General features: G+C 57.3%; 1 protein-coding gene across 1 annotated transcript in view; it reads left to right on the forward strand.

The window, feature by feature from the left end:
- Positions 1 to 10345, forward strand: part of CRHR1 (corticotropin releasing hormone receptor 1) — a 49702-nt gene extending 39357 nt beyond the window's left edge. Inside the window, exons 9-13 of the mRNA XM_068167021.1 lie at positions 610 to 682; positions 3795 to 3880; positions 7441 to 7576; positions 7783 to 7824; positions 10147 to 10345. Of these exons, the coding sequence (XP_068023122.1) occupies positions 610 to 682; positions 3795 to 3880; positions 7441 to 7576; positions 7783 to 7824; positions 10147 to 10287 (478 nt within the window). The 3' untranslated portion in view covers positions 10288 to 10345. The remainder of the gene's footprint in view (positions 1 to 609; positions 683 to 3794; positions 3881 to 7440; positions 7577 to 7782; positions 7825 to 10146) is intronic.
- Positions 10346 to 15862: the final 5517 nt, after the last annotated feature.

Consider the following 15862-nt stretch of genomic DNA (forward strand, 5'->3'; position numbering starts at 1 on the left):
TGGGGACAGAACCAACCCAAACCTGTCTCCACATGATGTCCTCCCTGCTCATCCTGCACTAACCAGATCCCACATCCCTGTGGGGTCCCAGAACACCTCCACAAGCCCCCTCCTGAACCCCCATGAACCATGTTCCTGGGAAAGCCATCCCAGGGTGGCTCCAGCAGTACAAGCTGTAGGTGCTTTCACCCCAGGGACAGTGGCTTACAGAGAATGGGCAAGGAGAGCAGTAAATCCAGGCCAGTCACACAGAATCACCAAGGTTGGAAGAGACCTCAAAGAGCATCAAGCCCAACCTGGCACCACAGACCTCATGACTAAACCATGGCACCAAGTGCCACATCCTATCCCCTCTTGAGCACCTCCAGGGATGGGGACTCCACCACCTCCCTGGGCAGCACATCCCAGTGGCTAACAACTCTCTCTGGGAAGAACTTTCTCCTCATCTCGAGCTTAAACTTCCCCTGGCACAGCTTGAGACTGTGTCTTCTTGTTCTGGTGCTGCTTGCCTGGGAGAAGAGACCAACCCCCTCCTGGCTACAACCTCCCTTCAGGTAGGCTTGTCCCCAGGGCCAGCTGTCCCTGACACCTCCTGTCCTTGGCTTGCAGGTGCTGGTTTGGGAAGCGAGCAGGAGTCTACACTGACTACATTTACCAAGGTCCCATGATCCTGGTGCTTCTGGTAAGAGCAAAGTCACCTTGCTTGCTAAACACAGGCTCCTGTCCCCTGGGATGAGGCTGTTCCTGAAGGGGGCCAGGTGGCATTTTTAGGCTCTACCTTTAAGGTTTTTTCCACAGATCTGGAACAGAAAGCAGTAAAGTGTCAATAAATCACAGAACTGTCAGGGTTGGAAGGGACCTCAAGGCTCAGCCAGTCCCAACCCCCCTGCCATGGGCAGGGACACCTCACACTGCAGCAGGTTGCTCACAGCCACCTCCAGCCTGGCTGCAAACACCTCCAGGCAGGAGGCTTCCACCACCTCCCTGGGCAGCCTGTGCCAGGCTCTCACCACCCTCCTGGGCAACAACTTCTTCCTCACATCCAATCTCAATCTCCCCACTTCTAGTTTTGCTCCATCCCTCCCAGTCCTGTCCCTCCCTGACACCCTCAGAAGTCCCTCCCCAGCTTTCTTGTAACCCCCTTCAGATCCTGGAAGGCCACAATTAGGTCTACTCAGACCTCACCAGAGCTGAGGTTGAAAATTCCCCCCCAACATTAAACTGCCAGCCCAGCACTGGGTGTGAAAAGGAAAACAATGACAGCTCTAAACCATCCTCTTGGAGAGAGCTCTACCAACCAATCAGCCTGGTGAGCAATCTTTCTCTCCTTTGGCTTCATTGCTCTGGGAGGTACTAACTTTGTGCTGTGCTGGCTCCTGCTTGACCTTGGCTGCATTGTTTTGGCTTAGTTCTAACACCTCTCTGCTCTTTCACCTCTCCCTTTGTGACCAGGGGGGTAAGGACAGGGAGAAGGGGGGGAGGCATGGAGTGGAGAAGTTACAAACTCCCCTGGGTTTTGGCCAAGGATGATCTTGTGCTGTTTCTTAACTGTAACTGCAGTATATTTGGTTCATAGCCATTGCATTGCATTGGAGAGTGTAGATCTGCCTTTGCTACCATCCCCCACAGCAAACTCCTGGCCAAGCTGTCAGCCCCTGGCTTGGACAGCAGCTCTCTGAGCTGGGTTAGGAACTGGCTGGAGGCTGAGCCCAGAGTAGTGGTGAATGGTGCCACAGCCAGCTGGCAGCCAGGCACCAGTGGTGTGCCCCAGGGATCAGTGCTGGGCCCCAGCCTGTTCAATATCCTCATTGATGATCTGGAGGAGGGGATTGAGTCCATCAGCAGTAAATGTGCAGCTGACAGCAAGCTGGGGGCAGGAGTTGATCTGTTAGAGGATAGGAGAGCTCTGCAGAGGGACCTTGCCAGGCTGGACAGATGGGCAGAGTCCAAGGGCAGGAGATTGAACATATCTAAGTGGCAGGTCCTGCACTTTGTCCACAACAACCCCATGCAGTGCTACAGGCTGGGGTCAGAGTGGCTGAGAGCAGGCAGGGAGAGAGGGACCTAGAGGTAGTGATTGACAGCAGCTGAAAATGAGCCCGCAGTGTGCCCAGGGACCCAAGAAGGCCAAGGGCATCCTGGCCTGCATCCGGGGGTGAGCAGCGAAGTCCTTGTGCCCTGTTCCCAGCACTGGTTAGGCCACACCTTGAGTCCTGTGTCCGGTTCTGGGCTCCTCAGTTTAGGAAAGATGTTGAGATGCTCTTCATCCCTCCTTGCCCAGTGTTGAGCAAAGCCAAGTGAGAGCTAATCACTCACTAATAACTGAGCCTGCTTCTCATTTCCCAGCCCATCAGGCAGCCAGGCCACTTCCAACCTGTGTCAATTGTCCTCAGCCCCCAGTGCCACCTTCCCCTGCCCTCATTAGTGGTTTGGCAGCTGGGAGAGCAGCCAGGTGGTTCCTTGCTGTGATGGCAGCCACTCTCCCCAGATCCCATCAGCTGCCTTGTACTTCCCCTCCCTTTCCAACTTTTCCTCCTTCAGCCCTTTCCCTAATGTTTGTCCTTCCTCACCAAGCCCCCTGGGCGCGCCCTGCTCCCTTCAACAGCATCCCCCCGGCGCGCCCTGCTCCCTTCAACAGCATCCCCCCGGGCGCGCCCCGCTCCCTTCGGCTGCTCCCTTCGGCCGCATCCCCCCGGGCGCGCCCTGCTCCCTTCAACAGCATCCCCCCGGCGCGCCCCGCTCCCTTCAACAGCATCCCCCCGATGCTCCCCGCTCCCTTCAACAGCCTGCCCCCGGCGCGCCCTGCTCCCTTCAACAGCATCCCCCCGGCGCGCCCCGCTCCCTTCAACAGCATCCCCCCGATGCTCCCCGCTCCCTTCAACAGCATCCCCCCGGGCGCGCCCCGCTCCCTTCAACAGCATCCCCCCGGCGCGCCCAGCTCCCTTCAACAGCATCCCCCCGGCGCGCCCCGCTCCCTTCAACAGCATCCCCCCGGCGCGCCCCGCTCCCTTCAACAGCAACCCCCCGGGCGCGCCCCGCTCCCTTCAACAGCATCTCCCCCGGCGCTCCCTGCTCCCTTCAACAGCATCCCCCTGGCGCGCCCCTCTCCCTTTGGCTGCATCCCCCCGGCGCGCCCCTCTCCCTTCAACAGCATCCCCCCGGCGCGCCCCTCTCCCTTCGGCTGCTCCCTTCGGCCACAGCACCCTGGGCGCGCCCCGCTCCCTTCAACAGCATCCCCCCGGCGCGCCCTGCTCCCTTTGGCAGCATCCCCCCGGCGCTCCCTGCTCCCTTCAACAGCAACCCCCCGGGCGCGCCCCGCTCCCTTCGGCCTCATTCCCCCAGCGCTCCCTGCTCCCTTCAACAGCCCGCCCCGGCGCTCCCTGCTCCCTTCGGCCGCTCCCCCGGCGCTCCCCGCTCCATTCGGCTGCTCCCCGCTCCCTTCGGCTGCTCCCTTCGGCTGCTCCCTTCGGCCGCATCCCCCCGGTGCTCCCTGCTCCCTTCAACAGCCTGCCCCCGGCGCTCCCTGCTCCCTTCAACAGCCTGCCCCCGGCGCTCCCTGCTCCCTTCAACAGCCTGCCCCCGGCGCTCCCTGCTCCCTTCGGCTGCTCCCTTTGGCCGCTCCCCCGGCGCACCCCGCTCCCTTCGGCAGCCTCCTAAACCTTATTGATAAAGAGCTTTAAAAGTCCGGATCAGGTCCCATGGGCAACATTCCCATTTGCCCTGGCACATCCCATTGCCTCTGCTGAGGACATGGGAGGGAAGCTGTTCCCAGCTGCTCTCTTCCTTCCTTCCAGATCAACTTCATCTTTCTGTTCAACATTGTCCGAATCCTCATGACGAAGCTCCGAGCTTCAACCACGTCAGAGACAATCCAGTACAGGTAAGAGCATGAGGGCCACTGCAGAGAGCAGACCTAGAAGCTGCAGTAGCATCATTAGAGGGGACAGGAACAACCCCATCAGCCAAGAGACAAGATATGAGAGCATGGAGAGACATCGAAGAGCCCCTCAGATGCTTTTGGGAGAGGTGTGGCTGTTGCACCTGGGGCTGCTGAGCAATCCTGGCCAGTGAGAGCCTTGCCATGGGGACCATAGATGGCTGGGTCTGCCCTGGAAGGGAGCTGCTGGGAAATGAGTCCCTGCAACAGCCTGTCCTGGTGGGTCCTGAGCAGCTCAGCTGCCTTGGAGCTGCAAATCCTGGCATGGGGGTGAGAATTAAATTGCTGCTTGGCAGCAAAGCAAAGGGCAAGGGAGGAGGGATGGGATGGGATAGGATAGGATAGGATAGGATAGGATAGGATAGGATAGGATAGGATAGGATAGGATAGGATAGGATAGGATAGGATGGAATGGGATGGGATAGGATAGGGTAGGATAGGATAGGATGGGATAGGATGGGATAGGATAGGATGGAATAGATCAGGTTGGAAAAGACCTTTGAGATCATCAAGTCTAACCTAGCACCCAGCACCATCTGATCAACTAAACCATGGCACCAAGTGCCTCAGCCAGGCTCTTCCTAAACACCTTCAGGGATGGGGACTCCACCACCTCCCCATGCAGCACATTCCAGTGGCCAATCTCTCTTGCTGGGAAGAATTCCTTCCTAACATCCAGCCTGAACCTCCCCTGGCACAGCTTGAGACTGTGTCCTCCTCTTCTGGTGCTGCTTGCCTGGGAGAAGAGACCAACCCCCACCTGGCTACAACCTCCCTGCAGGGAGTTGGAGAGAGCAAGAAGGTCTCCCCTGAGCCTCCTCTTCTGCAGGCTAAGCAACCCCAGCTCCCTCAGCCTCTCCTCACAGGGCTGTGCTCCAGACCCCTCCCCAGCTTTCTTGCCCTTCTCTGGACACCTTCCAGCAGCTCAACCTCTTTCCTAACCTGAGGAGCCCAGAGCTGGACACAGGACTCAAGGTGTGGCCTCAGCAGTGCTGAGCACAGGGCACAAGGACTTCCCTTAGAGTCAGAGGAGGGTTGGACTCCATGCCCTTAAAGGTCTTTTCCAAACAAAATCATTCTGTGATTTTCCTCTGGACTCAGGGAATCTCCCTGAGTGCTGGGGCAGGAGGAAGCAGGTTTGGGCTGGAGGGAGAGTCTGTCAGCAGAGAATGGAAAGCCTCAGCTGGGAGGTGCCAGCTTTCCTCATCACACAGCACTGAGCTGGGATGAGTGATGCAGCCTGGAGCGAGCAAAGCTGAAGGTGACTGAAGCAGGCTGGCTGGGCTCAGGCAGCAGTCACAAGAGACTTTTGCTTTTCCAGTAGCCTCTCCTGATCTTGGCAGAGAAGGTTCAGGTGGTTCAGCTCTGCACAGAGAAACATTTTCATGCCCCAGGAACGTTTGGTGGGGAAAAGCTGGAGGGTTTGGTAGGTTGCAAACTGTGCAGCTCTGCTTCACCCAGGCAAGGGGAAGCCCTGGGGGGGGGCTCCTGCCCACCTCTGAAGATGGCTTCTGGTAAAGAAATCATAGAATCCTAAAGGTTGGAAGAGACCTTTAAGACCACCAAGTCCAACCATCAACCCAACACCAGCATGGCCTCTAAACCCTGTGCCCAGGTGCCGTGGCCCACATGGGGTTCTGGACACCTCCAGACATGGTGATTCCACCACCTCCCTGGGCAGCCTGCCCCACTGCCTGACCACCCTTTCAGTGAAGAAATTGTTCCTAATCTCCAACCTAAACCTCCCCTGGCACAGCTTGAGGCCATTCCCTCTTGACCTATCCCTTGTTACAAGGGGGAGAAAAAGCTGCTGGATCCCCCAGCACCGTGGCTGCTCCCCTGGCAAAGCCACACCAGTGCTTGTGCTGTGCCCCATCATGTGCCAGCCTGAAGGTGCTCAGGGCCTCAGTTATTCCCAGCCCCCTCCATGCCAGCTGCCAGCTTGTGTCAGTGGCTGTGGCTCTCCTCCAGGCCAGCACAGTCCCAAGCCCCAGCCCAACCCTGCCAGGGATGAGTGTCCTGCTCTCAGCTAGCGTTGGGCTCTCTCCATTAACAGGGTTTGGAAGCAAAAAGAGTTGACTTGGCATTGTTCTTGTCCCCTAATCCACATGAAGGAGAGCCCCTGGTCCTCTATCAGCACTATTGCTTCTCACAAACCACACTCCTAATCTCGTTAGGAAAAGCCAGCCAATTAATTAGCTGAGATAAGGTTGTCACAAACCCGTGTTGAAGGCTGGGAATTATTTTACTCCCCTTAATTCGTTTTTAATTGAGCCTTAGATCAGCCAAGCAATCCTTTCTTGCCAGCTCAAGGTCAGCCTTCCTCTCTCCCCTGCCCCTTTTCTGCATGGAGAAACCACAGAGGGGGCCCAGTGCTCGAGGCAGCCCAGGCACTTGAGAACCAAACAGCTCAGCCCTGCTCCATCCTTTCCCAGGCACTGCTTTGCCCAGCCTCAGACAGAGCAGCTCCAGACACACAACCATAGGACTGCTGAGGGAGCTGGGGTTGTTTAGGTTTAGGCTGGATGTCCCCAGCATAAGAAGGACACAGAGATGGTGGAGCAAGTCCAGAGGAGGCCACAAAGATGATCCAAGGGTTGGAGCAGCTCTGCTGTGAGGATAGGCTGAGGGAGCTGGGGGTGTTCAGCTTGGAGAAGAGAAGGTGGCCAAGGGCATCCTGGCCTGCAGCAGGAAGAGTGTGGCCAGCAGGAGCAGGGAAGTCCTTGTGCCCTGTGCTCAGCACTGCTGAGGCCACACCTTGAGTCCTGTGTCCAGTTCTGGGCTCCTCAGCTTAGGAAAGAGGTTGAGCTGCTGGAAGGTGTCCAGAGAAGGGCAAGAAAGCTGGGGAGGGGTCTGGAGCACAGCCCTGGGAGGAGAGGCTGAGGGAGCTGGGGTTGTTTAGCCTGCAGAAGAGGAGGCTCAGGGGAGATCATCTTGCTCCCTACAGCTATCTGAAGGGAGGTTGTAGCCAGGTGGGGGTTGGTCTCTTCTCCCAGGCAAGCAGCACCAGAAGAAGAGGACACAGTCTCAAGCTGTGCCAGGGGAGGTTTAGGCTGGAGGGGAGGAGAGAGTTCTTCCCATAGAGAGTTGTTAGCCACTGGAATGTGCTGCCCAGGGAGGTGGTGGAGTCCCCATCCCTGGAGGTGTTCAAGAGGGGATTGGATGTGGCACTTGGTGCCATGGTTTAGTCAGGAGGTCTGTGGTGCCAGGTTGGGCTTGATGATCTTTGAGGTCTCTTCCAACCTTGGTGATTCTGTGATTGCCTGGTTGGAAAAGCTCTCAAGGTCCTCAGGTCCAGCCACAACCTAACATCTCCCTGAACACAGCTGCCAGACCACGTTCCTCATCCAGACATCTTCCACACAGCTCCACAGGTGGTGACTCCACCACCTCCCTGGGCAGCCTCTTCCAGTGCCCGAGGGCATGGTGCTGGGAGTGGGATGGAGAGGCTGCTCCTGCCCTGGGCTGCCCTGCAGCAGCTCAGGTCCCTGTTTTCTCCCCAGGAAAGCAGTCAAGGCCACGCTGGTGCTGCTGCCCCTGCTGGGAATCACCTACATGTTGTTCTTCGTCAATCCAGGGGAGGATGAGATCTCCAGGATCGTCTTCATCTACTTTAACTCCTTCCTAGAGTCCTTCCAGGTTTGGTCCCCAGCTCCACCTACCATCCCAGCCCCCCCCACCCCCACCCAAGGGAAATGGAGGAGCCTGTCCTGGCTGATGCCTCACCCTGCTTCTGCACCCTCCCAAAACCTCCCAACCCCCTCAGGGTTCCTCCCAAGCTCCTGGGCCTGGGGGTGTCTGCTGGCTGTAGCCCTGTGCTGACTCTGCTGCTTGTCTCCTTCCAGGGCTTCTTTGTCTCTGTCTTCTATTGCTTCCTGAACAGCGAGGTGAGCACTAAGGGCTGGGGATGCTTGGTGGGGGGAGCAAGCAAAGACAAGCCCAAGGCTTTACTCCTGCAGAGCCTTGGAGGGTGCTGGCACCCAGCTCCCCAGCTGAAGGTGTTTGGTGGTCCAAGCTGGTGCTTTACCTCCTGCTCCAGGCACATCTGCAGCCACAGGTGGAAATGGTTACTGTAGGTCTCCTTTGGAGGAGGAAAATCCTTCTCTGGGAGCAGATGCTCTAGGGGTGCACCTGTGTGATCTGGTAGAGCTGAAGAGCCAAGGCTCCTCCCATCCCTGGGAAATCCTTCTTCCTAAACAGACAAGGTCATCTCAGGGCTCTGACCCCAAACACAGGCAGTGGAAGGCATAGGAGGTGAGAGTGGAGAAGGGCTGATGGTTTGGGCAGCTCTTTCCTCTGCCTCCTCCCAAATGCTCTTGAACCTTTGGTGGCTCAGGAGAGCTGGCCCCAGGCAGGCCAGCTTTGTTACCAAATCACACAGAACTGATGCAGGAGGAAGAGGAACTGGACCAGGACTGGCTGGTGGCCCAGGAGCACACCAAACCATGCAATTCACGGTCCCCAGCTGGGCTGGCTGGGGATTTTGGTGTGCACCCAGCTGCAGCTCCCCACCCCCTTGCAGCCAGTGCCCACCTCCCAGAGCCATCCCACACTGCAGCTGATGACCAGGCATCTCCTCACTGCTGACCTGCCACACTAAGCACTTGGGGCTGTTGTAGGGTGGGATTAGTGCTGAAGAAATGTCCCTAGCATGAGCCAGGGAAGCCATGAAACCTCCCAGCCTGTCACTCACACTGCAGCCAGCCCCTTGCAGCACCCAAAGCAGTGTGCAAGCTGCTGGCTCTGTGCAGAACCCCTGCTCAGATTGATTTCACTCTTTTGTTCCCATTTTGCACTCAGAGGCACCACTGGCCAGGGCCATTTCTCTGCACAGGATCACAGAACCACAGGGTTGGAAAGGAGCTCTGTAGGTCATCCAGTCCAGCCCCTGCTGTCAGATCAGGGTCACCTAGAGCAGCTTGCCCAGGATCACAGTAGCCAGGTGGGGTTGGAATCTCTCCACAGTAGGAGACTCCACCACCTCACTGGGCAGCCTGCTCCAGGACTCTGTCACCCTTGGATTAAAGAAGTTCTTCCAATAGAATAGAATAGAATAGAATAGAATAGAATAGAATAGAATAGAATAGAATAGAATAGAATAGAATTAACCAGGTTGGAAAAGACCTCAGAGATCATCAAGTCCAACCTGTCACCCAACACCATCTGATCAACTAAACCATGGCACCAAGTGCCACATCCAATCCCCTCTTGAACCCCTCCAGGGATGGGGACTCCACCACCGCCCTGGGCAGCACATTCCAATGGCCAACAACTCTCTCTGGGAAGAACTTTCTCCTCACCTCCAGCCTGAACCTCCCCTGGCACAGCTTGAGACTGTGTCCTCTTGTTCTGCTGCTGCTTGCCTGGCAGAAGAGACCAACCCCCACCTGGCTCCAACCTCCCTGCAGGGAGTTGCAGAGAGCAAGAAGGTCTCCCCTGAGCCTCCTCTTCTCCAGGCTAAGCAACCCCAGCTCCCTCAGCCTCTCCTCCCAGGGCTGTGCTCCAGACCCCTCCCCAGCTTTCTTGCCCTTCTCTGGACACCTTCAAGCCTCTCCATGTCCTTCTTAAACTGAGGGGCCCAGAACTGGACACAGGATTCAAGGTGTGGCCTGAGCAGTGCTGAGCACAGGGCACAAGGACTTCCCTGCTCCTGCTGGCCACACTTGTCCTGCTGCAGGCCAGGATGCCCTTGGCCTTCTTGGCCAGCTGGGCACACTGCTGGCTCCTGTTCACCCAGGTCCCTCTCTGCCTGGCTGCTCTCACCCACTCTGCCCCCAGCCTGTAGCACTGCCTGGGGTTGCTGTGGCCAATGTGTAGAACTTGGATGTGTTCAATTATGTTCCAGTTTGTGTCCTGTCCCTGGGCACCACTGCAAAAAGCCTGGCCCCAGCCTCCTGCCACCCACACTGAGAGAGGATCCGCGCCCCCCCCCCCCCCCCCCCAGGTTTCTCCTCCCCAGTCTAAAAAGCCCCAAGCCCCTCAGCCTTTCTTCAGCCTCCTCATCACCTTCACAGCCCTGCGCTGTTCCCCCTCCAGCAGCTCTCTCTCCTCGCCCAGCTGCGAGGGCTGCACTTCACCAGCATCACATCCAGCGCGGCTGGGTGCCCTGCGGGGTGCCAGGGGCTCCCGGGCAGCGCTTTCGGTTGCCTCCGAACAGCTCCGGGCGGCTGCTCGGTGACTCCGTGTCCCCTCCTGTGTCTCCCCGCCAGGTGCGCTCGGCCGTGCGGAAGCGCTGGCACCGCTGGCAGGACAAGCATTCCATCCGGGCCCGGGTGGCCAGGGCCATGTCCATCCCCACCTCCCCCACCCGCGTCAGCTTCCACAGCATCAAGCAGTCCACGGCTGTCTGAGCTGCTCTACGGGAGCGGGGGAGCTGCCGGCCCCACCGTGTGGGACCCTGCCGCGGATCGGCACCGCAGCCGGCGCCTGCCTGCGGCACCGGCCTGGCAGAGCACTCAGAAACTCGCAGCAGCCATGGGCAACGCTGCAGCAGCTCCTCCGGGGCAGACCTGTGGGAGAGGACAGCTGAGATGCTGCTTTCTCATCTCCCTGGCAGCGCTGCGACCTGCTGGGGTGGCAGAAGGAGCAGAGGAGCTGCGACCTGCTGGGGTGGCAGAAGGCGCAGAGGAGCCCAGAGAGGCTGCAGCATCATCCCTGCCTGCCTCCATCCTGGGCACGATACCCCACGTCCCATCACTGCCTGCTTGGAGGTGACAGGACACTGGCAGGAGAGTTTGTGGGGCTAATCCCTTGGGTCAGCCTTCCAATGAGTGTGTGCTGGGATGCTGCTGGGGGAGGGTGGTTCAAAGCCCTCAAGGAGAGGCAAAACCCTCTGGGTTGCCAGGGAATGGATGGAGAGCCCTGGGCTGGTTGCAGATGCTGTTTCTGTGGCTGTGGTTTTGTACCCCTGGGGTCATTTTGATCCCTTCCCCTGCCCTTTGCTAGGTCTCCAGGACACCCTGAAACTGCTGCTTGGTGTGACCAAGTTATTTCTCATCAACTCACCCAAGGATGCGAGGCTGAGCAATGGGGTGGGAGAGGGGAGGGAAGCCGGCAGAGGATGATGATGGTTCCCAGGAGCAGCTTGGTCTGAAGGGACCAAGTTCATGTCAGGAAATCCTGAGGTCCTTTCCAGCCCAGAAGGGTCTGCAGGTCTTTGCAAAGCCCCTGGAGCTCAGGCTGACTCCATGCCCCTGCTCAAGGGGGTGGGAAGGTGAGGGAGCACCTTAGAGAAGCAATGGATGAGCTCCCCAAAGGCAGCTAGCAGGGGGACACTGTGGCTTTGCTGCCCTCCTCCTGCCCTGCTCTGACCCATCCAGGTGGGCTCAGTGCTAAAGCTGCTTCTTGCTCCTTCCCAGGGGATGGGCTCAAATCATTCCTGCGCTGGGGTTAAGTGCCTTGGAGGAGCAGCAGCCTCCCTCCCCATGCTGGGGACCTCAGATCATCTCCCATGCAGCTGCCAAGGCCCTGATCCACCCCTGCTGCCCTGCTTCCTGTGGTCACCAGAAGCAGCTGAGCAGAGAGGTCCATGCAAGGTGGAGGGGTTTGCCCTGGCCTCCTGGAGCCACATTTTCCCTGCCCCACACGAGGTCTGGGGATGCTCAGGCAGGAGGAGGGGGGCAGAGGGGTTATGGCTCAAGTTGGATCTCTGCATCCCAGGGGGAGGTTTTGTCATGGTCCACACAAGTGATGTCACCAAAATGTGATGCACAACGAGGTGGAATTGGTCATTTTGGGTGGAAAAGTAGCTGGGATTTGAAGAAGCAAAGCAAGAAACCCCTCCAGAAGCCCCCATGCTCACATCACTGGTTGGTTCTTTTCCCCCCTTCTCCTCTTGGTGGTGAGCTCCAACTGATGTGAGCTTGCTTCCCGTGGCTGGAGCAGTGTGAGTGTGTGTTCTCAGCCTTGGTTGATTAAAATGCCTTTGATTCCTCTCACAAGGACTACTGGGGCAAGTTCATCTCTTGGAAAAGACAACCCCAGCACAGCCCCTCCCTCCCCACTTCCCCTGGGAGCATGGAGGGGAGGTACCTGCTGTCCAGGGAGGTACCAACAGCACCTCAGTGCTTATAAACCCCTGAAGGGCAGGGGGAAAGAGGATCACAGAATCAGAAAAGTGTTTTGGTTGTAAGAGACCTTTTAAGAGCCTCAGTTTGGGTTGGAAAAGTCCTCTGCACCCACTGAGTCCAACCAGCAACCCAACCCCACCATGGCCACCAAACCCCGGCCCCAGGTGCCACACATTCCTGGAGCACCTCCAGGCATGGGGACTCCACCACCTCCCTGGGCAGCCTGTGCCAATCCCTGACCACTCCTGCAGCCAAGAAATTGTTCCTCATCTCCAACCTAAGCCTCCCCTGGTGCATCTGGAGGCCATTTCCTCTTGCCCTGTTGCTAGCTGCTTGACAGCTGCTTGGCTGACCCCCACCTCACTACCACTTCCTTTCAGCTTGGCTGGGGCCAGACTCTGCTCAGTGGTGCCCAGCAACAGGCCAAGGGGCAAGGGGCACAAACTGGAATCCAGGTGGTTCCATCTGAACAGGAGGAGAAATATCCTTGGTGTGAGGCTGCTGGAGGCCTGGAGCAGGCTGCCCAGAGAGGTTGTGGAGTCTCCTTCTCTGGAGAGCTTCCAACCCCCCCTGGCCATTGTGCTCCTGGGCAAGCTGCTGTGGGTGCCCTGCTGGAGCAGGGGGGGGTTGGACTGGATAGAATCATAGAATCAATAAGGTTGGAAAAGACCTCAGAGATCATCAAGTCCAACCTGGCACCCAACACCTCCTGACTAACTAAACCATGGCTCTAAGTGCCACATCCAATCCCCTCTTGAACACCTCCAGGGATGGGGACTCCACCACCTCCCTGGGCAGCACATTCCAGTGGCCAATTCCTCTCCCTGGGAAGAACTTTCTCCTCACCTCCAGCCTCAATGATCTCCAGAGGTGCCTTCCAACCTCAGCATGCTGGGGTTCTGTGATCTCATCTGAGAGGGGTGAGGAGCACCTCCTGTAGGTCTCCCACACACCAGGGCTGGAGAAACTCCTGCAGGCTCTGAGCTAAGAGAGAGCAAACCTCCAACTGTGCTCCACAGCAGGGGGCTGGGGGAGTGGGTGGCAATTAAACTCTAATCTCATTCCATCCATCAATATTTACCAGGGGAATTCAGACCCAAACATCTCTCTGGTCAAGGCCTTCCCTTGCAGAGTGAATGTGCTCATCAGACAGAGCCTTGGAGAGATGTCATTTGGTAAGCACCATGCACATAAATAATAATTAGAGGCTCCTGCTGATTACAAGATTGTTAGCAAGCAGTTCCAAGATTAATGACCTGCCAATCCTGTGCTCTCCACGAGGTTGGAGCCTCTGGAGCTAATCCTGAGCTAATCTTTGATGTATCCTGGCAGCTCTCAGGGCTGGGAGAGGCAAAGTGGGACCCCGGGGTGGGCTGGGGCTTAATGGGACACCCTGAGGCAGAGCCCCAGGAGCAGCCTCCCCAGCAGACAGAGGTGGGGTTTAATTCAGCTTCTTCCTTTAGCCACATGTGAAACCCACCACAGAGCTTGCCTCCAGAGCTGAGGTCTCTCCCCAGCCTCACACCTGTCACCTGGTGGTCCTGACTGCCCTGTGCTGCAGAGAACCACAGAATCAACCAGGTTGGAAAAGACCTCAGAGATCATCAAGTCCAACCTGTGACCTAATACCTAACACCTCCTGACAAACAAACCATGGCTCCAAGTGTCACAGCCAATCCCCTCTTGAACACCTCCAGGGATGGGGACTCCACCACCTCCCTGGGCAGCACATCCCAGTGGCCAATTCCTTCTTCTGTGAAGAACTCCCTAACATCCAGCCTGAACCTCCCGTGGCACAGCTTGAGACTGTGTCCTCTTGTTCTGCTGCTGCTTGCCTGGGAGAAGAGACAAACCCCCACCTGGCTACAACCTCCCTTCAGGGAGTTGGAGAGAGCAAGAAGGTCTCCCCTGAGCCTCCTCTGCTCCAGGCTAAGCAGCCCCTGGGATTGTTGTGGCCAAAGTGCAGAGCCCAGCACTTGGACTTGTTAAAAGCCTTCATGTTGGACCCTGCCCATCCCCAGCAAACCAAGAGCTGGCAAAGGAGAAACCTCCCATCCAGAGCCGTGGATGAAGGGAGAGGACAGCTCATGATCCTGGTCCTCTGTGGAGGATCTGAGCTCCATCCCACCTCCCAGCCAGGCTTTGCTGGGCAAACATCCCCTCTGCCAGAGCCAGGCCCTCCCAGTTCCTGCTGCCCTGGCATGGGCATGGTGGCATCAGGCATCAGCTGGGAGGGTTTGCAGCTTGTGTTTAAAGCCAAGCTGACTACCATCCATCCTGGCTCTGATTCCCTATTTGGGTCTGGTTGTCCACAGCCCTGGGCCATTCCTGGATGTTTACTCCTCTCTGTGCCTTCCCAAGCTGACTATCATTCATCCTGACTCTGGCTCCCTGTTTGGGTCTGGTTGTTCACAGCTCTGGGCCATTCCTGGATGTTTAACCTTCTCTGTGCCTTCCCAAGCTGACTATCATCCACCCTGGCTCTCACACCCCCAGTTCTGTCTGATTGTCACAGCTCTGGGCCATTCCTGGATGTTTAACCCTCTCTGTGCCTTTCCAAGCTGGCTATCATCCACCCTGGCTCTGACTCCCCATTTCTCTCTGATTGTCACAGCTCTGGGCCACTCCTGGGTGTTTAACCCTCTCTGTGCCTTCCCAAACTGGCTCTCACCCACCCTGGCTCTCACACCCCCAGTTCTGTCTGGTTGTCCACAGCTCTGGGCCACTCCTGGATGTTTAACCTTTTCTGTGCCTTCCCAAGCTGGTAACCATGCTGGAAGGGGTGGGAGAGCTGAGGAGGTAATCTCATGGTGATTTATAGCCTGTTGGGCTCCTCTGGGGCTTTCAGCATCATCCAGCCCAGCACACCTGTGGTGGTTTGAGCTGGCTCTGGATCTGTCCATGGTGGTCGCCCCACACCCGAGTCCCTCTTCCCACATGGAGCCCTGTGGTGGTTGGAGCCTTCACTGGGACTTAAGAGCTCAGATGGGGACAAGGCTGAGAATCCCTCCCCTGCTCCCCCCTCCTCTTCCCCAATAGAGAGGAAAAAGAAAGGGAAGGAGCAAATCCACCAAGAAATAATTTGGAGTCGGCTTGGAAGTGGAGAAGTGAAGAGTTTACTTTAAACAATCCATATGTATATGTAACCATAACAGGTAGGGGTCAGAAGGGTAAGGAACAAGGATGGATGGGAGAAAAAAGAAGAATACAAAACCAGACTCTTTGCAGAGGTGTGGAGGTAGCAGGGAGAAGGATCAGGCCTGACCACGTGGCAGAGGAGCAGGGATCCAGCAGCAGTCCTCATCCAGGCAAAGGCAGGGGCCAAGAGACCTAATGGCTGCAGTGTCCTCCTTCTCATAGCCTTGCTGGGCAGGGAGGGAGAGTGGAACAGATTAATTTGTCCAGAGAAGGGCAAGAAAGCTGGGGAGGGGTCTGGAGCACAGCCCTGTGAGGAGAGGCTGAGGGAGCTGGGGTTGCTTAGCCTGCAGAAGAGGAGGCTCAGGGGAGACCTTCTTGCTCTCTCCAACTCCCTGCAGGGAGGCTGTAGCCAGCTGGGGGTTGGTCTCTTCTCTCAAGCAACCAGCACCAGAACAAGAGGACACAGTCTCAAGCTGTGCCAGGGGAAGTTTAGGCTGGAGGTGAGGAGAAAGTTCTTCACTGAGAGAGTTGCTAGCTACTGGGATGTGCTGCCCAGGGAGGTGGTGGAGTCCCCATCCCTGGAGGTGTTCAAGAGGGGCTTGGATGTGGCACTTGGTGCCATGGTTTAGTCAGGAGGTGTTGGGTGACAGATTGGACTCGATGTTCTTTGATGTCTCTTCCAACCTTGGTGATTCTGTGATTTAGTTTCCCAGGGGGA

This window comes from Melanerpes formicivorus, unplaced genomic scaffold, assembly GCF_026170545.1.
Source record: "Melanerpes formicivorus ecotype bairdi unplaced genomic scaffold, bMelFor1.0.p_v2 SCAF_112, whole genome shotgun sequence".
Lineage (NCBI taxonomy): Eukaryota > Metazoa > Chordata > Aves > Piciformes > Picidae > Melanerpes > Melanerpes formicivorus.